The sequence below is a fragment of the Indicator indicator genome, chromosome 16 (assembly GCF_027791375.1).
Source record: "Indicator indicator isolate 239-I01 chromosome 16, UM_Iind_1.1, whole genome shotgun sequence".
NCBI lineage: Eukaryota > Metazoa > Chordata > Aves > Piciformes > Indicatoridae > Indicator > Indicator indicator.
The window spans coordinates 11800887-11823611 of record NC_072025.1 but is presented as its reverse complement, the minus strand read 5'-3'; the positions used below and the strand labels follow the sequence as shown (position 1 = coordinate 11823611).

Genomic DNA, 22725 nt, shown 5'->3' with positions numbered 1-22725 from the left:
AACCCTTTACTGTACATATGGCAGATTTCTACTGTCTGTATGTTTTGAAAGAGTTTTTTGCTTTAGGAAATGATAGGTGTTTGAACTGCTGACAAGCAAAACTTGCCCTTGGATTTGTAAGCAGGTCTCAATGCCAGCTGAGACCTATGTATACACTGAGGGCAGAAATTGACCAGAACATCAAAAAAAAAAAGTTTGTAATTTTCTTTTGCTTTTTCAGTGCCAGTGATTCAAATAACTTTTGATCTTGAAGTATTAACATCAAAGGCGCATCTTTTTATATGTCTTTTCTGAACTTGGACTGTCATTTTAAAGTTTTCTGACATTTATATCAAAGAGGTCTTGTAATATTCAGCCCAATATGTAACTGCAGTTTTGCTACAGGTTTAATAGAGTTCTTGAAGGTGATATAGCACTTCTAATATCTCTCAATTTGCCAGCAAATAAGGAACTAGTCTCTGTTTTAAATGTGGCAGATCACCCTTAGAGGAGCAAACTGAAACTGAGTGAAGGAAACTGTTTTTAGTGCTTCCTTTTTGGTAAGCTGGGAATGAGCAGCAACTGTGAGAAAGAAATTGCAATTCCTTTGGGAGTGATCCATTTGCATCTGAAATTAGGGAAGTTCCTTTCCACTTGAAGCACTTGAGGAGAGTATCTCACTGTGGTAATTTTGATTCTGTTATCACCAGAATTTAAAAAGAAAGCATAAAAATGTTTTCCAGTACAGTGGGTTTTTTTGGCTTTTTAAGAAGTAGCTGAATTTCTATTTCAGTATAAAAGTATGCATTTGTTATACAGGTTGCTACTGTCCCCAAGAAAAGGTGTTTCTGTAGTTATAGGTGTATAGATATTTTTGTTGTGGAAATGATTATTTGGAAAACTAATCTACTTTTCTTAAGACATTCTTTATAGAAATGATTTCACCACTTAATTTATCTGGTAAAGTCAAAAAATAATGTATCTGTGGTAGGGATAGGGTTCTTTAAAACTGATAGAGGTGGCTATGTATACAACCTATTTATATAAATACTTTATCTCTGTCAAAATAATCATAAAAAATTAATTATAAATACATAAAAGGGAAAAATTCTGGAGAACTTTTGCCCTTAGTTGGACCAGGTAATAATGTCTGGCTAAGGTGAAGGACCTAATCCTGCTAACACACACTTAAGAGCATTAGTTCCACTGGCTTCTATTAGCGGCCTGTTTATCTGCTTCAGTTGTGTGCAGGTACTTTTAGGATTGGAGTTCAACCATGACAGAGGGTATTGACCTGTGTTTTAAAAGTTCATTATAGAAAATGTTCAGTAATGCACTTGTTGGTGTTCTTCTGGTAAAGATAAGAGGTGTCTTCATGCTCATTTGGGTGGGTGGGAGCTTACACAATGTGATTCTGTCCAGTTCTTTAACACAAGCTTAAATTTAAATACTGTTACTTCAGATACGTATGTTAAAAAGTGTTATTGTTTGAAAAGCTGCTGTTTGCTGAAACTGTCGTTAAGTATTTCCTGTGAAGTTGTGCCAACTAATGGAGCTGTTGAGTTGAATTCAATGTTAGCCATTTAACAATTAGACATGACGATTCGTTAATGGAACAAAAACCAGCAGAAGCAAGCCACAGAAAGCAGTAATGTGGGGTTTGTACCCACCCTGCCACACACAAGAGAATGTGAGAATGTCTGACTCGAAGCTTCCCCACCAACAAATGGTAACACTGAAAGTAGAAACCCAGTTGGCACAGCCCACCCTCTAAATGTTCATGAGTAGGTCATATATTTTACTTTAAAATAGATTCTAATAGCCTGTTTAATCTTTAATGTCTTAAAATTTATAGTAATATTTAGATTAAAACAGTAGAAAAATCATAATGAAATACAATATGAAGGGGTTTGTTCCATTTCTTTTTTGCTGTATGAAGGATAATTGTTCTGTCTGTCGTACTTTTTGGAGTAATAACAGCTTTTTTGCACTATGTAAATACTAGTGGGGGTTCTTCCATAACTAATAAAAAATAATTGTAGACATTTACAGCTTTGTTACATTGATATGTTTGTTCACAACTACTTTATTCTCTGTTTGCAAATGCTGACCTGGCACCACAGGAGATGGAGGAGGTCTTTGTCACACTCTAGTTGGCCACAGGGTGGAGAAGCCATGTAGTGGTTCCTGACCTCTGGCTGATAGTGCCCAGCCCCAGCTCAGAGGTGACAGCCAGTGTAGAGAGCTGAGCCCTGCCTCTGGCCACCTAGACCAAATAGTCACTGGGAGAGAGGCTGAAATGAACAACAAGATTAGCTGAGGGCTTCTGACATTTTGGACTCCAGGTTCCTGCTGCCATGTGCCATCTTGATGACCAGAAAAATATTATTGAGGAAAACTGGCCATTCTTCAGAGTCTGTGGGACTGAACTAGGTCCAGAATATCAAGGGGGAAATTTTACTTAAGAACAAATGAGTAAGAATGCATCTCCAAAAACTAGAGTTTCTCAAATGCCGCTAATGAGACTTTAAGTTGACCTGCCATTATTTCTATACTGGTGCATGAAGTCACCTTTGGAAAATAACACAAAGTTCTCAGCATGTTGTCTTCTGTTCTCCAGTGACTCACTGGTAGCTGCTCACCCTTCCCTGGCTCTAGTAACAGTGTCATTAACTGGGTTTGCAACTCCCACGTGTGAGAGTATTTGCAGCAATTCAAAAAGAATACAGCTTCATCCTGTAATTTTGAAATTTTTATTTATGTGCATTAATTTCACATCAGGTTTGCTACTGCAGTTGTCTTGTTGAAAGTGCTTCTGTTACAAGTTTTACTTTGTAGGTACTAACACTTGCCATCAAAATTACGTCTGGGTTTTGCCTGCCTCTTCTCAACCTGAGAGGAGTTTTGAGAAGTACAAAAAAAAGTAGGTGGCACCATGTGACTTGTGCTGTGGAAATGACAGGAAAGTTAATTACCCTAAAGCCTTATAAGCTAAATTTTCTTCCTCTCCATTTCATTACCATTTAGAAACCACCATTTTGTGGTACCCTTGAGGAAAGTTCCTTGCCTCTATTAAGAATTTTTTTAATGGTACTTTGCACTACTGCACACATGGAAGAACCACCACAAGAAAAAAATTCTCTTGCTGTTGCACTAAAGTTCCTATGAGCAGTACTAAAGGAACCTGAGCTCTTAGCTTGGCAAGTTTTATACTGATTGGGCTGGGAGTTCACAAATCTTCACTTTTGTAACATGTAGAAAGCTTCTGGTCAGCCAAATTGCACTATTTGTGCAATAATGATCTCTCTTTTTGGATTTGCTTTCAGGTTTTTAGGATCACTGTATAAAGTTTGGGATTTCCCTCTCTTCCCTGGAGTGCCTTAATCAACCCCACACCCAACCCCAAAGGAGATTATGCAGCTGAAGACTGTTTATCTTTTGGGGTCTTTTATGAGTTACTAAACAGGACAAAATGCAGGGAAATCTGAGCTGGAATCTGCTTTCTGGCAGAAGCTACACACTCTCTGCTTCGCTTGTAGCTGTTAAATGCCATTTTCCCAGTGACACTGGGTGAGTATGCTCATGCGACGCAGATGTGTGTGGGTGTCCATCTGGACATGATCCGAAACCCAGCTCCCTTTTGTACTGTTGTTTTCCAAGGATAGTCCTTTAATGAGTGGAGAGGAATTCAGTAACCAGGAGAGGGGCCCTGAGTGAGCTGCATTTCCTTCAGTTACCTGTGTGGCAGCTCCGCTTCTGCCTGGCTGCCCAGGGTGCCTGCAGCAGTGCTAGGTAGGCAGCTGTCCAGCACTTATTTATAAGGAAGGTTAATGTTGCGTCCAAGCTAATTTTAAAACTCCTTTGTGCTTCTAGAAGGCTTTGTTCATATATAGTAGGTTAATCATTTCCTGCAGATATCCAAAGCAATACTAAACATTATCACTGTAAACTTGGCAAGGGTGGGAGCGTGGTGTTGGAGTTTCCTAAAAAAAAAAAACTGCTCTAAGAGTCATCCTGTTGGGTGGCATCTTTCAGGGGAAAACAAAAAATTTGATGATGTAAACAACCTACCATGCATTTCCTGCAAGGGAAAGGTGGGGTTTAGATGGATTCTGCCCCTGAGAGAATTGTTTCAAACTCTTGAGGATTTGCCAGCTCTGGTTTGGAAAGGAAGTGCTCCTTCTGCCACCAACTGTTTTCAGTAGGTGAGTGCTGGAGAGATGGGGATGTCTGGCAAAAATGACATGGGTGGCAAAAACTAGAAGAAGCTCTTGCTAAACCTTTGCTGTGGAGGCATGTTCATTGCAGAGGAAGAAAGTAAATTAACTAAAATAAAGCAATTGGGATGGTGTCAAAGTTTCCTTTCTGATTTGCTACAGCGAAGCTAAAGGCAGCCATCCATGGATGGAAGCAGGAGATGCTGAGTGAGGATGTGACCTTCAGTATTTCCTGGGGTCTCCTATGAATAGCTGAGGAGACACTGGGAGAATTTCAGCTGTGTTGTGGGATTTATGATTTTCAAATGTGAACTAGTGGGTTGCCCTCCAAAAACACAGCTTTAAGCTGGGCTACAGGAAAGGATGCTCCCTGCCCGCTGCTGCATTGATGCCACTAAAGCATGACTGCTTCCAACTGCCTGTTGAGCTGACAGTAGTTTCGTGGTGCTGTTGCAGCAACTTCTTTCATGTGGTGGGTAATTCTGCAGAGATGAAGCTTTAGGCTACTTCAGGATGGAATTTGTGTTCCTCCTACTGCAGGCTGCAATCAAAGCCATAGACAGGCATTAGAGGCTTAAGCTGCTGATGCTTTCAGCACTTTGTGGTACAACAGATATTGGATGATGCTGGGTTTTGCCCATGGTCACTTGGTCTCCCTGAAAGTGGTGCTAAGGCAGGGTAGCAAATGCTGCTGAATGTGTCTTTGAGCTACTAGTACACAGATCTCTTTTCAGAAAGCAGTGGTTAGGGCATGTTGTTTTCTGATGGCTTGTAGCAGCTCTGACTACCTCTGATGTGTTTGGTACATCCTTGCTGAGTCTGCAGAAGCTGCTGGCACTTATCCACCTTGCAGAAGGGACAAGCTGTGGCATGGATCCTCTGCATTGTGCTCTCTTCCAGTGTTCAGCTTTTGCCTTTTCTCAAATACCGTTGATAGCCTAGAGCATGTTGAGTTTATTTTTGATTACAGCTTTCCTTTAGAATTGCAAGGACTGAGTTCGTGCTGGCTGTTGAGCAACCTTCAGGCTCTGAATTTTGGGGTCTTGCACAAAAGTCACCAGCTCATTCCTCCTCACCCATGCTATAGGAATGTCCTCGTGGGAAAGGCAAAGCCCAGCAGTTTGAAGCAGTGGCGCTGTTGTGAGGCAAAAAGGAAGGAGGTGAAGCATGTTCAGGTAAGTCCCAAGACCATACAGGGTCCTCACACTCGTGCTCAGTTGCAAGAATGTGCCTCGTGCCCCGGCGAAGCAGCCCTGCCTTCTGCTGTCTTATCCCAGCATGCTGCTGCTGTCTGGTAGCTGTGATTTTTGGCAAAGAACTGTTGCTGTGGTTAGACTGGGCTGAGCAAAACACAGTGTGGTGCCCGACAAGGAAAATTGCAACTTGTCTACATGTCACCCCAGGACATGTTTTCTGGGATTAGCACTGTTGGATCCTTTAGAGCTAGAACATGAGAAAAAACGATAGTCTGATCTGTGCTGTTGTATCGAAGGCCGTGCCTTTCCCTTCCTCAAGCCCGTTAGCTCTCAGCTCTGTGTCTTCAGCCCATGCAAACCTTCTCTGACTCTCCTGAGAAGTAGAAGGTGGGCTGCACTTGCTATATATGCCTGGTTTTAGCTCATTCAGAATAAGGGAAAGGTCTGGGAGATAAAACAGGGCAAATGATTCAATATGTGGAAAAAACAAATGTCTCTCAATTGAAACGAAACAGTGGTGGTGTGTGACTTTCAGTAGTATATTTATTTTTAATTTAATATATTTAGTTGTGCTCTGGGGCTTCCCAAAGGTACCTGCCACCACACTGTTGCTTATGGGGTTTTCCTGCTGTTCAGTAATAAATTGCTTATTTCTGCCAGCATCAGCCAAGCATGTCAATGAGGAAGGAAGGAAGACCAGCTCAGTGCACCTTAGCATGAGTTAATTCTGCTGTTGCTATTTATATAAGGGGAAAAAAAAAAATCCCATTTACTCCATGTTCTACAGAAATGCCAAGCTCTGTCACACCAGTTGCAAGAAGCACATTAGCAGCTTTCTTTAGGCTCCTGCAAGAGTGCAACTGCTTTCAGGTGTGCTCTGCAGGTGGGCAGCAGCTTCCCTCCCCATGCTGCCCACACATGCTCCCAGTGTGGGACTAGTGCAATGGCTGCTCTCTCCTAAATTGATCCTCAACTCACATTGAGCTCTCCTGTCACCAGTGAGCACCGCCTCTGCCCATGTCCATCTGCTTTCCCCCTGGCCCATACACTGCAAGGGGAAGGGTGGAGCAGTGGCATTAACTGTCTGCTACAGCTGCGATCCCACAGCTCCAGATCTGAAATGGTGTCACTCCCAAGAGTGCCTGGGAGCTCCTGCGGCTCTGAGCTGACACTGCTGCAAGGGCTCCCTGCGATGATGCTGGAGATGTGACTGCTGATAGCTCGCCTCCTTTTCTGCAGCTCTTTTAGAGGTGGGTGTAGCTGGCAACTTCTTGCTCCTGTTCCTATGTAATGGTGCTGCTGTGTCAGAATGGTTGTACCTGCCAAAGCTCCTGGCCTGTGTAACAATATGTGACTGGGGGAGTGTTCCCATCTTTTTCATGCAGTCTATTTGGACTGAGAGACTGTTTAGGGCTGTAAACAGGGTGTGATGGGACTGGTAACATAGTGACTGAGGGAGGTTTCAACTCATAACTGTGTACCAGAAGGGCATCCCCATGGAGCCTGAGAAAACATGCCCAGGGCAGCCCTGGCTGCCATGTGCCAGCAGCATGTGAGGGGCAAAATGACTCTTCCCTCCATCATGCTGGGGCAGTGGCAGTGGCAGGCGGGTGAGCAGTGAGCTGGGGCAGCTCCCTGGGCTCCGAGCACTGTGAGCACCTGGGAACTCGAGCTGTGAGCAAGACACACTGGCTCCTTTTAGGCAGCATACAAGGCTGTAGGCTCAATTTCACCAGTGCTTAAAGGCGCTTTGTTCTCTGTGCTGGTCAGAGGCCGATTTCCCAGTATCTTAGACAGAAATCTTGTTTTCAGCCTTAGGAAAAAAGCTTTTTCATTTACAAAGGCATGGCATTTTTCTTTTCTCTCCTCCCCCTCCTCCCAATAGCTACTATTCCTTGGACAATGCTGCTCTTTACTGGGTTCTGTTCTCTTGAGCTTGTATTTTTTTGATCACTGCTGAAAACAGAGCTTGTCACAATTGCATTTTTCTCTGGAACTTGCTGTATAGCCTCAGCTATTCTTCACCTCCCACGCTGTGATCACACTCGCTGGTGCCTGTGAGACGAGAAGTGATGGTGAGCATCCCGGGTTTCCTCACCTCTCAGGGAAAGCCTCCCCAAGCCCTTCTAGCACCTGCAGAGACAATGCCACTTTGGCCATGGGGCAGCAGGTGCTGGTGCCATGCAGGCCTCCAGGTACAGCTCTTGGATGATTAGTGAAGGACAGGCTATTGCATTAGTTTTAATTTTTCTTGGAAGTGTTCCCTTTCTCCACACATTTAAAGCCAGTCTCATAAATTCTTTTCAGTTGCCACCTCTGTTAGCTGCAGGAGGACAGAGCAAGGATTTGTTTCCTGTATGGCCCTCAGAGACCCTGCCTGGCCCTTTTCTCAAACTGGTAAGCAAGGCAGAAATTGCCTCCTGAGGAAGGACCAGATGGCAGGTCTCAGGAGATGAGGACCAGCACAGGCACAGGCAGCCCATTGGTTAGAACCTAGTCTCTACCTGAGCTGAGGCCTAGGGGAGCATCCTGGTCACCAAGTCATCCTTTCCTGGTGCTATCATCTATGACAAGGGGATACTCTTAAGGCATAAAGACCCTTGCTTGGTGCTCAAAGAAGAGGTGGGAAGGCTGGAAAGGCTGATCTTGTAGGAAGAGGAAATTTGGATTGTTTGGTTACATGTTTTTTTCACAGCAGCACTAAATGAAATCTGGGCCATCAGCATCTCTCTGAACACTGGTCCTTGTTCTCCCCTTTATGGTAAGCACAGCTCACCCCTTTCTTCCCTCTGTCCCCCCGCCATGCCTCCTTCATGCCAGTGAGGGCACTGTGGCCTCTTCATCCTGGAGGTTTCTTCTAGCCATGATGATATCATGTTCTGGCGTGCCATCAAAATGAAGGTGTGAAGAAAGGAAGTACGATTGATAGTGCTGCTAATCGCTTCTGAACATGTTCTGTCCTTTTAATGACAGCTCAAAGCTGTCATTAAAGCTTCATGCGAAATTAGTCACTCGTGGCTGGGCCAGATTTTGCCTTTGGGTTTGATTTTGTGAGCAGTCTGAGCTATCCTCCACAAAATGGGTTGATTCAAAAGCAGCTGCTTTCTCTGAGCCGTATTTCACTAGGAGAGTCTAGACTGGGTTTTTCCCTGGTTGATTGCAACAACTCTGACATCTTTTGGATTAATATCAGCTTTCATACAAGAGAGAAAAAATGCAATGGTTGTGTTTTGCTCTCTTTGCCCAGCATATTACCATTGTGTGATGACCAGGCCACGGGGCAAGCACAGCCTCTCCTCACCTACCAGTGCTGATTTACAGCACTGAAGGTGAGAGAGTGAGGTTGGCACCACCGCCAGCAGCAGGAAGGTGAACCCAGTATCGAAAACCTAGCCAGAGGAAAGATTTCAGCTCGGGGAGAGAATCGAGCCCGTTGTGCCGGTCTGACCCCAGCAGCGTGGCGTTTCTCTTCCCCCCGCGCTACCCGAGGGGTCGAAGCCCCACAGGGAGCCGAGCTCACTGTGCTGGGAGCCCAGATAGTTTCGGTGAGGAATGAGACCCAGCAGGCTGCGTTCGCTGCCTGAGACCCACGCTGGAACCAGTTTTCCCCTCCGGGGATGGGGATTGGGCCGAGCTGTCCTTCACTCGGTGCCGGGCGGGCAACCCGGGGGCACGGCAGTCCCGGCTCCGGCCCTTGATGGTGCCAGTGCCGCCGCCGAAGGAGAAGGAGCTGGGGCTGCAGGGGCCGGGGCTCGCCACCGCAAGGCGGTTTTGCGGGATTTTCGGCACCGTCCAGAGGGTCCCGCCCGCCCCCACGCTCTGAGGGCGCGTGAGCCGGTAGCGGGCGGCGATTGGCTGTCAGGCGCACCCCGAGGGCCGCCGGGCCGCGGCCGCCCGCCGAGCGCCATTCACGGCGCTGTCCGCCTGCACGCACCGAGCCTCATTCACAAAAAACACTTCATTCATAAAACCGGCGGCGGCTGGGGCGGAGGCGGCCCGGGAGCTGCGGGCTGCTGCCCCGCGGGGAAGGGCGGAGGAGGCGCGGCAGTGGCCCGCTGTTTTTTGGGTTATGGTGCTGAAGGACTTTTCCGGCAGGAATTAGCGAGACTGGCACTGAGAGCCGCCAGCGCTGGTCACTGTTTCCCCGTGCCTGGCCGCGGGGCAGGAGCGTTGTAGCGTAGCGGTGTTCTTCGCCCTGGGGCAGCCGGCGGTGAAAATGCAGAGAGCTGGGCACCTTACGGGGTTCATACCGCTCTGGAAAGATGTTGGAGCCTGTAGCTCTCGCTCTGCTTTGTGTGGAATATGCCTGAGCTTTCTCTGCGGCCAGGACTGCGATTAGCGATGCTGCTGCTACAACTGTGAGTCTTCAGAGCTGGGTGGGATTTAATGCCTGGCTTGAGGCAGCCGGGAAGGCAGGTTTGGGTAGCAGGTCTTCAGCTTAAGCTGCTGTACCACTGTTGTGCTTTCCTGTGTGCTGCTTTTATTCCTCCTTACAGAATACCAGATGTCCATGCAGTTTTAAGCCTCATCCATTGAGGAAAACAAACCACTCGAGGGGTAGTCACCAAAAATCACCAAATAGGTATTTTTATTTATTATTATTTGACTTTCTTGATCTCCATGTAATTTACCTGCAAGAGCCAATTTATGCAAGAGTATCCAGTTACAGAAGTGCCAAGGCTATGAGAGAACGCAACCAGCAGAGCCTCGGTGGACACATCCTGTATGTAGGGTTATTCAGACATCCAGGAATGCTGCACAGGGCTAAGTACAGTCGATTCAGGAATGATTCCATAACATCCCTAGATGAAGGTACACAAAATACATCTTTAAATATCAAAGGTTCTTCCTCCTCTTCCCATTCTTCGACACCTAATTTACTGACAGAAGATGTCTCCTTGGGGCCACAGGACACCTGCACCACCCTGTGCACACTGTTCCCCCGGATGGCTAACATTAAACTTGCCAACCCATCAAATCTGCTGGGACTGAAAAGCTTCTGTCTGGGAATGAAAGAAGTGCCACGGATTAAACTCACAGAGTGTTTTACCATCCCAAGCAGCCCAACCTCACCTGAGATCAGCTGCCTCTCAGCCTCTTATCCACAGCCTGACCTGGACAAGCTGGCCCTAAACCCAAAGCCATCAGGTGACTGCACCACGCAAGGGGCTGAGGAGGCAGCTCCTGTGGGCAGGCAGGACAGGAGCCTCACGCAGAGCGGCGAGGGTGTGGGGGAGCCGGCAACAACCTACAGCGTGCGGGTGAGTAATTCTCACAAGGTTTCCATTCTCTGACCAAGCAAACTGCTCAGGTGGCTGCAGGGTGACTTTGTGTTCACTCTCGTGACAACAGTACCCCAAAACACTGACTTCTGCCACCTGTTTCCTGTGTCCTGATGTATGTGGGGCTGTGGTGTCTCGCTGAGGGAGGTAAAAAGACCACAGCTTCTCCCACACATTACACAACACTCATTTCCAAAAGACTATCCTCAAACTCTCTGAGGAGTGCAGCTGAGCTGCAGTTCAGACAGGGGTTGCTCTGGTCTGAAAATTATGTAGGAGAGAGAAGCCCATGGCTTCCCATCCCTTTGCAGAGCAGCTCTTGGGCATGAGGGGCATGCTGGCCCATGCCACTGATGTATTTGTTGTGAAGGGTGTGGGAGAGGTGCTGGACCACAGCTGCTGCCTGAAGTGCCTCACACCTGTGCCTCCTGCCCTGGAAGGTGAGTGGGCAGGATGTAAAAGCTGTCCAGCCCCTTTGATGTTACAGGGCTATGTCTTTTCTTTTTGATAATGACAGGGTACAGAAAACTGCCTATTTTTTCCGAAGACATTCTGAAATAGCCTTTCTGGGTGTTCTTCATGTTGTGGACTGGTGTTGGCAGGTATCATCTTGTAATTACCAGTCAGTGGCTGAGAGGACATCATGCCTTCGGGGCTCAGTACTTGGAGCTTTCTGATTTTCTTTTCCTCTCTGGACTTTATATTTCTGTGACCAGGCCTTGCCATTTGCCTACCATTGCTTTCTTCTTTATGCTTCAAACTTTTTACCCTGCACATTTTAGTGCTTACAATTAATTTGTCAAAAGTGCTCCCAGGCAAAAACTGACCATTGCTTGCACAGAGGGAGCCAGTGCAGACCACAGGGAAATAGTAGAGAAGGCAGTCTAAGCCTGCTTCAGAAATACTCCTGTAATGGCTGAGCTGGCTGAGGGAGAAGAAAGCTCTCACAGCCCTCATAGCCATCTCTGACGTGTAAGGGAGACCACAGGAGCAAGCTGTGCAAGGGGTTATTAATCAGCATCTATCCCTCCTGGTGGGCTGCAGGTAGGGTCATAAGAGTGTGTGTTTGTGAGCTCTCAGTTTGATGTACAGTAGGTATCAAAATGCACCAGAAGGAATAAAAAGGCCATAAGCCATGCAAAATTTGTCTATTGTGATATTTTGCAAGCAGGAAAATCTAAAGAAAGAAGTAAGGTCAAGAAAAATCAATCCAAATGTAGCAGGAGGGCAGGCAAGTTAGAGGGGAGATGAGCAACATGGGGAAATAACCATGTTCACCTTTCCCCAGGCAGGAATGAGATGCCTTCATGGTGTCCAGCAGCAGCAGCAGCACGGCTGGTTTGATGGGATGTTGGCTGCAAGCTAATGCTGTCCCAGCACAGCACTGTGAGTGGAGCTGGAGGAGGCTGTGGGACATTCACTGGGGTGCAGCAGGTGAAGGGAGGGGATGTGCTGTGTCATCATGCTGACATATGTCCATGCTTTTCATCAAATTCTTGTATTGAAATGAACTGCTGAGATTTTGACACCAGCAGGCTTCTGAAAGGGATGAATGAAGACATAGGGTGTGACCTGCAGTGACAGCACAGGGGATGCCACAGCTCTGGGTGCTATGCTTTTGGCCAGCCCACAGAGGAGCCTGTGCTGAAGTGCTAATGCCAGAGGCAGTTTCTAACACGGGGAGGAGATGATGGATAGCAGGGGGGATTTCCTGTGTTTCTGTCGTGGTGCAGAGCTGAGAGCAGAGGCTCTGAAGTGTCACCTGCTGGGGAGCACATGAGAAAGACGGGGAGGAAAGGGGAAAAAAGAGGATGACTGTATGGGAATGTTGTGCAAAATGGGGAAGGGCTTGTACCTTCCTGCTGCTCTCCAGGCTGTATTTCCAGTATGCTTTTCTGCTGGTCTTTCTGGAAGTCACCCTATTTCATGGAGAATGTCTCTAAAAGGGAGTAATTGGCAGGAACCTCCCAGTGCAACAGGGGAATGTTTTTCCCCTGCATCTTCCTGCTACTGTTGCTTCCATGGCCATATGTCTGCAGCAGCCAGCCCCAGGAGAGCCAGCCCCAAGAGCATTGCTGATGTGTTCTGGACAAGTTCTTGTTGGTTTATTCAACCAGCCCCTTTAATAATGAGTTGGTCAGTAATAAGTAGCCTAGAGGTTTTGTATCTTCAGCATCAGTGCACAGGCAAGGTGCTTATTTCCTCAGGAAGCTGGTGGTGAAGCCTCAGACAGGCTGGGAAGCAGCCAGGAGCACAGGGCTGCAGCATGGCAGGAGTGTGGTGCAGAGGGGGAGAGCTGTGGGAACTACTCCAATCCTTACCCCAGTCCTTCTGATCCCTATGCCCTTGCTCTCCTTCCTATGATATTTGGGAACACCTGCTGTCCCAGTGCAGCTTCTCATGCCCTGTTAGGGTGTGGGATTGTTTGGATCTCCCCAGAGACCATTTCAGGAGGAAGGGCAGGTCTGTGTTATGGGGCCAGCAATCTTTGGCCTTAAAAGGGGTTGCTCAGAGTCTGCAGAGGATTTGGCACTTACCTGGAAAGGTTCCACAGTTAGTTTAGAAAGGCAACAAGATGCTGAAGGATATCCAGCTGTCCCCTGCAGACTGGAGTGAGGCAAAAATTGTCTTTTTGGGTTTGGTTTAAGAAGAGGCAGTGCTGGTCTCCTTGCATCTCCCTGGGAGGCAGCCGTGGCTGTTGTGACTGGTGGTGACTTAGCACCTGTGTCATGGCCATGTGTCACCTGGCTCCAGTAAGGAAGCTCAGATCTGCAACAGCACCTCTTCCACCAAAATGCTTTAGTGAATAAGAAAGAGCCCAGACAGGAATATTTTAATAGGAGCCCAGGGAGCTCTGATTCTCACAGTGTTATCTTTCCAAACATACTTTGTGTGGTTTGCTGCAGGATTTACAAGATGGTTATTAACCTTGTCCTTGTTCACATTCTAGCTGGTATGTGCCTTTCCACAGTCCTGCCTATCTAGAGCCAAGGTTGGCTCTAAATGGTGCCCATAGTGGCCAGAGCACTCATGTCTTCAGCTGGTGTTCATTATGGCTGTAACCAGCCTCAGGAATATTCCAAGAGGCAATTACCATCCCTGCTTTTGCTCACTGGAGAATGCCAGGGACATAGCTCCTCCCAAGCAGGAGGATATGACCTGGCTTTCAGCACTGTGCTGCACCAGTGGCCCCTCTGACACCTGTGAGAATCAGCAGGATGGTGTTGCTAGACCTAATGTGGAGTAGGGCTCTGTGCCTGAGCTTAAATTAATAATGCATGAGTCCTTGAGAGGTGATGTTCAGATTGGCTTTAAAATGGGCTAGTTAACTAACATATGGAAAGGAAACGTGGTTGCCAGGTATTTTGAAGTATAATGGTGTTACAATGAAATATGATACAGGTTGGTTGTGGCATTCTTTGTCTTAGAGAAATTATACCAATATACAGGCTGATCCTCTGCTAGTAGTTTGATGGCATGTATGCCATCATATATATATATAAGATCAGTTGCATGTCTAAAGAGTGAAAGGAGCGTGACATGAAGTGTGCCCTGAATGCGCATATGTGGACACCTGACCACTGCTGTTGCCCATGGAGGGTGTGACAAGTCAGCCTGGAGCAGCTGCTCCTTTCTCTCTGTGTGTGTGTGTGTGGTTTAGGGCACATAGAGCACTGCTGCCTGGGACCAGTTTCTGCCTAGGCAGCAGGGTTATACTTTAGGGAATCTGAACCTGGTCTCACATCTGTTTGGATAGAGACTGTTCGGTGGCAGCATGTTACCTGGCTGTCTCTGCAAGCTAGTGCTGTCACTTGGATTTTTTGTTAGTGGGCCATGGGGTCTGTGGGAGCTGCTCTTGGCATCACACATGAATGATTGCCAGTTAACTAATAGGTAAAATTGCAAGGCTACAGCTGTATTGCTTAATTAGGAGCTCGGTGTGCTGGTCCTGGTACCATTTCTGCGGGTGAATCACTGGCTGTCATTCAGGCTGGAGCCGGAGCCACTAACTGCATTATGGCAGGGAATGAATCAAGACGTGGGTCTGGATTAGAGGGTGCCTGAAAAGCTTATTCACATGAGCTCTGCCTAGTGCCTTCACATCTCCTCGAGGCCACACAGTCTCTCATCCTGTTTGCAGTCACTCACCATCATCGCTTGTAAAGAGATGCGAAAAGATGTGTGTGTCTTCAGCAACTGCTGTCTCTTCCTGCCACCTTCTGCCATTCCACTGGTGTGGGGAAACAGCAGCCAGCTCCAGGCCACCCTCTGGATTCAAACACCAAGAGATAAAGTATCGCCGGTGCTGATGCTCTCCCCAGCTCTTCACAGGGACACAGGGGACAGTTTTGTGCATCTTGCCGTTAGAGCAGCTGTTCCCTTTCCAGCAGGAGAGAGTTCCCGAGAGCTGTTGCTCATGCTGGCAAGAGCTCTCCATCCTGCTGCTGACACTCAGATTGTTTCAGTGTTGGCATTCTATTTTTACACAGGTAGCTGAATCCTGCAGTTACATCTGTGCTTGTTATCCCTGATTGGTTACAGCACCCTTGTGCCTGTCTCAAGCTTCCTGTAGCAGCTCAGCAAAGCTAAGCCAAGCTCCTCTTTGTGGGGCTTCGGAAGCTGAACCACCTTCTTGGACACCTTCTCTGAAACCTCAGTATTGCTATCACCATGTTACAAAAGCACTTGTCAGACTGCTTGGACTGGGGCAAGGTTCCTCTCCTGGGGTGATGCTGTCCTGCTTTAGCTTAACCTTCCCTGCAGCAGGAAAGCAGGAGTTGGCCTTGACCGTGTGCCCCTGGCCAAGCCCACTAGCTTTTTGTGGGAGCTGCTGTTTGGGGTACACAGGATGGGGAGGAGGGACACCACCTGAACTAGGGTCTGGAATGCATGAGAAGTCTCTGAGATAACCCTTGTTCTTGCACCCTGCTCGCTGCTTGCTTGTCAGACTCAGCTATGGAGGAGTTAATCTTCCTTGTTTATTTGTTAATTATTCTTTCTTCCCCAGAGCATGTCTTTTGTTTTCTTGAATAGGCTCTGGTATCCCATTGTCCTTTTTGTGCTCCAGGGGCTTCTTTCCAGCTCTGTGACCCAAACTTCCTCTGCCCCCGTCCTGAGGCATAACCCTGCCCAAGGCTCTGCTGTATCTCTGTACTCTCTACTGAGATGCAAAGGTTCAGGCATTACTAACTGTGCTGGTTTAGATAACAAATGGCTGCTAATAGAAATGAGAGATGCAATGAGGTGCCATGTTAATGCACTTCCCTGCTCAGGCTTTTAAAGGAAAAAAACAGGTCTTTTGTAAATCATTGATAAGTTCAGCTTCACTCAGGGTCACTTATGCAAAAAACCTAGTATTGATTTTTCATCTTTGCTTAGAGTAGCCTCCCACGCATCTGTTCAGGATGCAGTGGGGACTCACTTATCAGCATATGACTCACCTTCTCCTCTAAATCTTTTTTTTCAAGGATAGAGGAGCAGCCAACCAACTAACAGAATGCTTGACCTTATGCCAAAGGATCAGAAGTTGCCATTGCACTGCAAACTGAGGCTCTAGACAGATTTCCCACATTTGCTTTGTTCCTGTTAAGCAGGGATAGCTTTACCAAGTAAGATAGCTCTTTTACAAAGTCATTAAACGTTCATTAGGGAAGCAGTTCTGCTAACCATTCATATTCTTATTGATGTCCTTCCAGGTCTCTGACCTAATTCTGGAGCTCTCCAGAGGGTTACATTGCTATTTGGAAAGAAACCAAAAATAGAGATAATACAATTGTTGTGGAATCCCTGCTTGACTGCACACATAATGTTCTCTTTTTAATACATGTTCACTTCTGAAAGTCTCCAAAGCTGAAACAGATACCTATATCCAATCCATTTTGAATGGCCCAGCAGAAAAATTGATTCACAAGCAAGGTGATCAAGAGGAAGAAAGTATAATGTCTGTCTCTGGACAAAGAGTGCTTCTTCTCTTTATTCAGAAGAGGACAGAGCATGCATGTCCCTGTTTGGGATTTCCAGGTTGTCTGCTATATCACAGAGGCTTTTACCTTCTGCACAGGCAGGCAGGCTGTCACTGCAGCCCATGGGCACTGTGTGAGCACTGCAGGATGCTCCTGAAAGCGTTTTCCCTCTTGGAGAATTCATTGTGGAAAAGGGGATCATACTGAGAGACCTGAATCTATGCCAGCCTTGTGAAATGGAGACATCAAAGTGCTTCAACAGCAGAGGAATGGGTACCAACAGAAATGCTGAAGGAATTAGTAAGATATACTTTGGGAAAGGTAGACTCAGTGGATAGACTTAGCATAGCACAATTCATTGAGATGAAAATGTTCCACGTGTTTGTGCATGACATCAGAGGAATCTATGTGCTGACAATGCCATCACGCTCCTGATGGTTCCCAAAATCACACCTATGCAAATCTTAAATTAGTATAGAAAAGCCCCCAGCTCTGCCCCATGCAACAAAAGTGTGGGAGTCAGCCTCTAATTTAAACCAGATCAGCTCTTACAGAGCTGTTGCTATGAGCTGGAATTGCTCTATCTCCTTCATCTTCTGCAGAGGTTATTTGTCATCAGGCTTGCAGCAGCATGGAGCCAGTGGTTTTGCTCATGACTAATAATGCCTCCCACTGCTCTGAGGGGACATTCAGCTCTTCTGCACAGGGGATCTGAGCGCATTGGTCCTGTGGGGCTTTCAGAGCCCCTCTGCTCCCTCCAATGTTCATGCATTCCTCCCAGCTCAGTGCCACAGGCTAATCAGTGGGAATAAGCAGAATTGGAAAAAAAAGGAATGATTGGATTTTGTGTCCCCAGAGTGCCTTGCTTTTTTGTGTGTTCTATGTTGTTGAAGCCACTGGTATCTTTATTGCTTTTCTCTTCACTTTCCAGTAAAACAAGATCTGTTTAGGAAGCAGCTTTAGAATGGCTGATTTGATTTTCCATTTAGTCTGTGGTTCTGCATATACTTAGTGGACTGAAATCACATTTGCTTCCTTTTATGATCCTCGTCTTACTTGTGTGTTAGTATTAACATAGTCCTTTCTCTCTGTCTCTCTTTTCTCTAGTACATGGGCTGTATTGAAGTGCTGCAGTCAATGAGGTCCCTGGACTTTGGCACACGAACACAAGTCACCAGGTAGGTGGTATCCAAATGAAATTCAGCCCAAGAATGAAAAGCCCAAGTGCTAATTTCTGTATAAAGCCAAGGGTGCATGCCAAGCTGTGACACAGTTTTGAATAGGAGTTTGCGTGGTCTGGTTTGTTTTTTCCCCAAGTGATGATTTAAGTTATTTTATCATTACAAAAGGCTATTTGCATTGGGAAATGAATTGTTTCAGCCACAGACCTAATATCTCTCCCAGTTCCTGTTCTGGATGAAGAGACCCCCACTCCCTGCAGTGGCAGCACAATGTGGACATGCCTAGCGAGCTGGGTGTCAGCAGCAGCCAGGCCATGCAGGTGGCTCAATGCTGCCCACACAGCTTGCCCAGGACACACAGGGTGGACCCTTGAGTGCTGCCACAACTGTGGGTGGCCAAGGTGTGCTCACAGGGCTCCCTGCAATTTTTCTTCACACCTGACGTGTAAAGTGCCATTGGTCCCTCAGTCGAGCAAGGTCATCTAATGGTTTTTGATCATCACTTCATCTTATGAAGAAAGGCTGAGAGACTTTGTTGGGTTTTTTAGCCTAGAGAAGACTGAGGGAGGATCTTAGCACTGCTTATAACTACTTAAAGGGTGAACGTCAGGAGGGTGGAGCCAGTCTTTTTCAGGTGACAGAAAAAGAGGTAATGGTCACAAACGTGAACATAGGAAGTTCCATCTAAACATGAGGAGGAACTTTTTTACTTAGAGGGTTGTAGAGCACTGGAACAGGTCACCCAGAGAGGTTGTGGAGTCTCCTTCTCTAGAGAGATTCAAAACCCACCTGGACATGTTCCTGTGCAGCCTGCTCTAGGTGAACCTGCTTTGGCACAGGGTTTGAACTAGATGATCTCCAGAGGTCCCTTCCAACTCCTGTCATTCTGTGAGTCTCTGATTCTGTAAGGTATGGCATTGTATGACCCCATCTGCATTGAGGACAGGCTCAGCTGGAAGCGGATGGAAAACATATTGAAATACAGCCGTTTCCAGCTGTACTGCAGGCCAGAGTTTCTAGGGTGGAGATCAGAAAAAAGATGAATATTTTGCTCTCAGATACAACTGAATGTGAAACATGAAATATTTTGTGGTCTTTTGAAAAGTTTGCAATTTCTGTTGCAGATCTCTGCCAGTTGCAGGCTGTTAGATGAAGTGATAGACACGTACCTGTGGCGTTGCTGAAATGTCCTGTCAGGAACTTTTACCAAATCCCAGTGTTATTTTTACATTTACTTCTTTAAGTCTGTTGGTGCAGGCATGTTTGAGTTGTCAAAACAAGCACCCTCATCCCAGCTCAGAGTGCTGTGTGCTGCTGGGGTCTCCTCATGGTCCAGCAGCCACATGTAGTGCTCTGCTGGGCAGCCCCATTAGCCACCCAGTATCCCAGCACTGCAGAAGGCTTTTTGGAGGGATGGGTGAGTGCAGAGTGTTTTGTCCTGGCCTTAAGACATTTTGCTCAACTATTTTTCTGGCATGGGTTCCTGCTGAGGATGCCAGGAGTGTGGTTAAAGCTTCCTGTGCCTGCTTAACTCTTCCTTCCTGCTGGCAGATGATTTACAGATGCTCTTTTGCTTCCTCAAAGGTTTGTATCAAAGAAATTCCAGAGAAAGGGAAGGCATGTGAAGAGACAAGTGTTGCATTTCTATCTCTTGGCTCTAGACTTAGTTAAAAGGATGGAACTGAAAAACTTGAGTCCTTCAATGCCTATATACCACACTCAGAAGCTGCATGGTTCTTTCTATATTCAAAATCAGCCACTGTTGACATTACAATCAGTATAAGCATGTGCTCACCCTGTTCCTGCATGACTGCCTGAAGAAGTGCCTGAGATACAGGTACGCTTCCCTCAGCCTAGTGGTTTACTGATCAAGAAGAGCCATGTAGGACACACAGCCCACAGCAATCAGCCTGGGGCATTCAGACCAAGCTGCTGTGTTCAGCAGCCTCTGCCAAGGAGCAAGGTTATCTCCCGTTTGCAAGACAGGCAGTATGTATGGTGCTGCACGTACAATATGGAGCTTGGGATGGTTTGTCTGGAAAACAATCAAGATGAATTACTGTGACAAAGAGCTTGCCAACTTAAATTTGGCCTAAATAGTAAGGTTTTGTTAACACCAACTGCGTGAAAACTTAACAATTGAAATGTTTCCATCACCTAAAAAAAAAAAAAAAAATTAAAAAGCCACTGCTGACCTGAATGAGCTCTTCTGTGCATGAGAAATTCAAACCTTAAACTGTTTGCAAACCAAATGCTGAAGTGCTGAGCTCATGCGTACAAACGTTAAAGTTCGATCGATGACACGCTGACTGGAGCGGAGATAATATTGATTATTCCCCTGTTGTTCTCCTGGGGGAGTAAGTTTATAGATGGCATACACAGTGCACCAACCAAGGAATTATTGGAAATTATCCCATTTTAATAATCTCCATCATTTGTTCCGGGGGGTTAAAAAATATTTTTGTTACTCCAGTGATATTTCACTAACAGTGAGGCATTTTCTGTTTGAAAGTGGAGAGGATCTCTAATGATGTCTGCTCCCTGCCCTGCTTTATGTGTATTTGCATTCTCAGTGTCTTGGTCTCTAGAATGAAACATATTCTGTACCTATCTCACATGAGTGTTAGAAAGATCAACAAACTCATATTTGGCGAAGTGCCATGAGGAGACAAAACTGAGGATTGTGGACGGTTTTTTCCTAGTTTCTTGCTGGACTTAAATTTTCAGTTGCTAGCCAGCTCCAGTGTTGGGGAAGGCAGAAAGTGGCCTCTCCAGTGCTAGGAATGACCATGGGGTGCAGAGATGTTGTATGGCCATCAGGTTGAATGACTGCAAGCATAACAAGGGAAGGGCCAGGCACTGAATGATGACTCTGCTGGGGGGTGTAGGCAGAGGAGACTTTGTCACAGCATTTTTCTTTTCCAGCTTTCTGCTATTGCCTGCCTGTGACCCAATTCACACATTCTTAGGTTATCCCTGCCATTCTGCAGAAATTCGTGATCCTAGACTCCATGTAGATGACAAGAGTAATGCCAAGAAATAACCTCTCTGCTTGAGAGGCTTTGCATGCACCCATAAACATGCAACATGTGTTCAGGCTGTTGCCCTTGTGCTGTGGCAGGTTGTGTCTTTGCTTTTTTTCTCTTGCACATCTCTTAAATCAGGCTTATTATTAGTCATTGTATTTGGGCATTTATGGGAAAAAGAATTCAGTGTCTCAGATTGGGGCATTAACTTGCAAACTCGAAAATGGTCAGGCAGCAAAGGGCATCTGAGTTGTGCTGCTGGGGAGGGCTGGTGGAAGAAGGCTGGCTTTGTTTGGAAGATTAATTTCAACTTTGTTGAGCCACACAATCCCTTTCTGTTAGATGGTGTAGGCAGAACTCTAGATGCTTAAAAGCAAATCTTCAACAGCATGCTTGCTGGCTTACATCAGCCCTTCTCTCGTCTTTTACTCTCATTTGGGGGAACAATAAACAAAGAGGCTCACTGTTACTGCCAGCATAGTGCTCTCCTGGGTGTCTGCTGCGGGTGTTGCTCCAAAGGTGCAAACCCAGAGAAAACCTGTACAGGTGAGCTGATCTAAAGGCTTATGGATGCCAAAAATGCGGCTGTCCTTGTCACTACCTCCTGCTCCAGTGCTTGCTGAGCCCTTACCAAGTGGCTGCAGCTTGGTCAGGTGTCTGGCTGCTAACCCAGCAGGCAGAAGGAGCATAGGGGTGGGGTCTGCACCAGATTTTTTGTGAGAAAGCAAAAATTCCCTGTGCCATCAGTTCCTACAGCATTCCGCTGTGTTGGAAATGTGGCACTGTCCTGGTTAAGTGCGTGTCAATCCAGGAGGTGGGGAGCTGCCTACAGTTACATGCTCAGGAGCCTCAGTGTCCCAGGCAAAGAAAGATGCTTCCCCATCCCACCTCCTGGATTCTGCAGAGGTGCCTGTAGGGAACTGTGCCTGCCTTGATCCTCACTGAACTACTGCCCAATAGAATAACACTTGGGAAACTCTGTCTGCAATGGATGGGCATCTGCTGAGGCAATGAATGGGACCTCTGCTTCTGTGGTAGGCCTGCTGCTGCTGCCAGCCGTGGGGACCAAAGTGCTTCAAAGTAATATTTTTCAGGATGGTGAAAAGAGCTGACCCAAATCTCTTCCATTCACTATGAAAAGTGAAAACTCTGTCAATGAAACAATGATCAGTTTATGTAATGGTGTGGGCACTGCAGGACTGACAGACAGTCACTCCACTTCAAATGGCAGAATATGGCTGAGGATTAAAGGATCAATATTTTCTCTGCCTTAAACTACAAGAACAATTTAAATTCCTCACAGTTTTCCTGATTTCACCCTGTGGCTCCCATAGTTGAGATGAGCTACTGCAGAGTACACAAGTGGAGTTATCTCCTTCAGGATGTTTTAAAAGGAAATATATATATAAAAAAGTAACTCCAAAGTGTTTTGCTTTGGGATGAATGATAAGGAGGAAAGAAAGAAATAGCAGCAACGTGACTGGAATAACAAGGCCACATTTTCTGTACTGCCTCAGATTTGGAAGATATCAAACAAGACAAGCAAATGCCAGAACCCATAAAGGTTGCACATTCACTCAGGACCAAGGTGATTAATTACACAGGTATATGCCATCCAGAATGTCTAAAAGAAGAGATTGCACAAGCAACTGAAAATGGAACAGCTTTAAGCATGAATTAATAGCAGACTTCCAGGATGAAAGCACAGATACAGTAAATCCTACTTCAGTTTATTGTGGATGTATCTACAGCTTCTTTACTTCCTAATGTATAGTGCAGTTTCTAGTTCAGGTCCACCTGTCCTGTGGAAAAAACTGACACTTAGAAGTGTTTAGTTGTAGTAGCAAGGTGTTACGAACTACTGCTTTTCATACTTTTCAA

The 22725-nt window shown here is 46.3% G+C and overlaps 1 protein-coding gene across 1 annotated transcript in view; it reads left to right on the top strand.

Moving 5' to 3' along the window:
• Nucleotides 1-10074: 10074 nt before the first annotated feature.
• The window catches only part of SHC4 (SHC adaptor protein 4), a 29338-nt gene continuing 16687 nt past the window's right edge, over nucleotides 10075-22725 (top strand). The window contains exons 1-2 of the mRNA XM_054387943.1: nucleotides 10075-10653; nucleotides 17745-17815. Coding sequence (XP_054243918.1) covers nucleotides 10075-10653; nucleotides 17745-17815 — 650 coding nt within the window. The remainder of the gene's footprint in view (nucleotides 10654-17744; nucleotides 17816-22725) is intronic.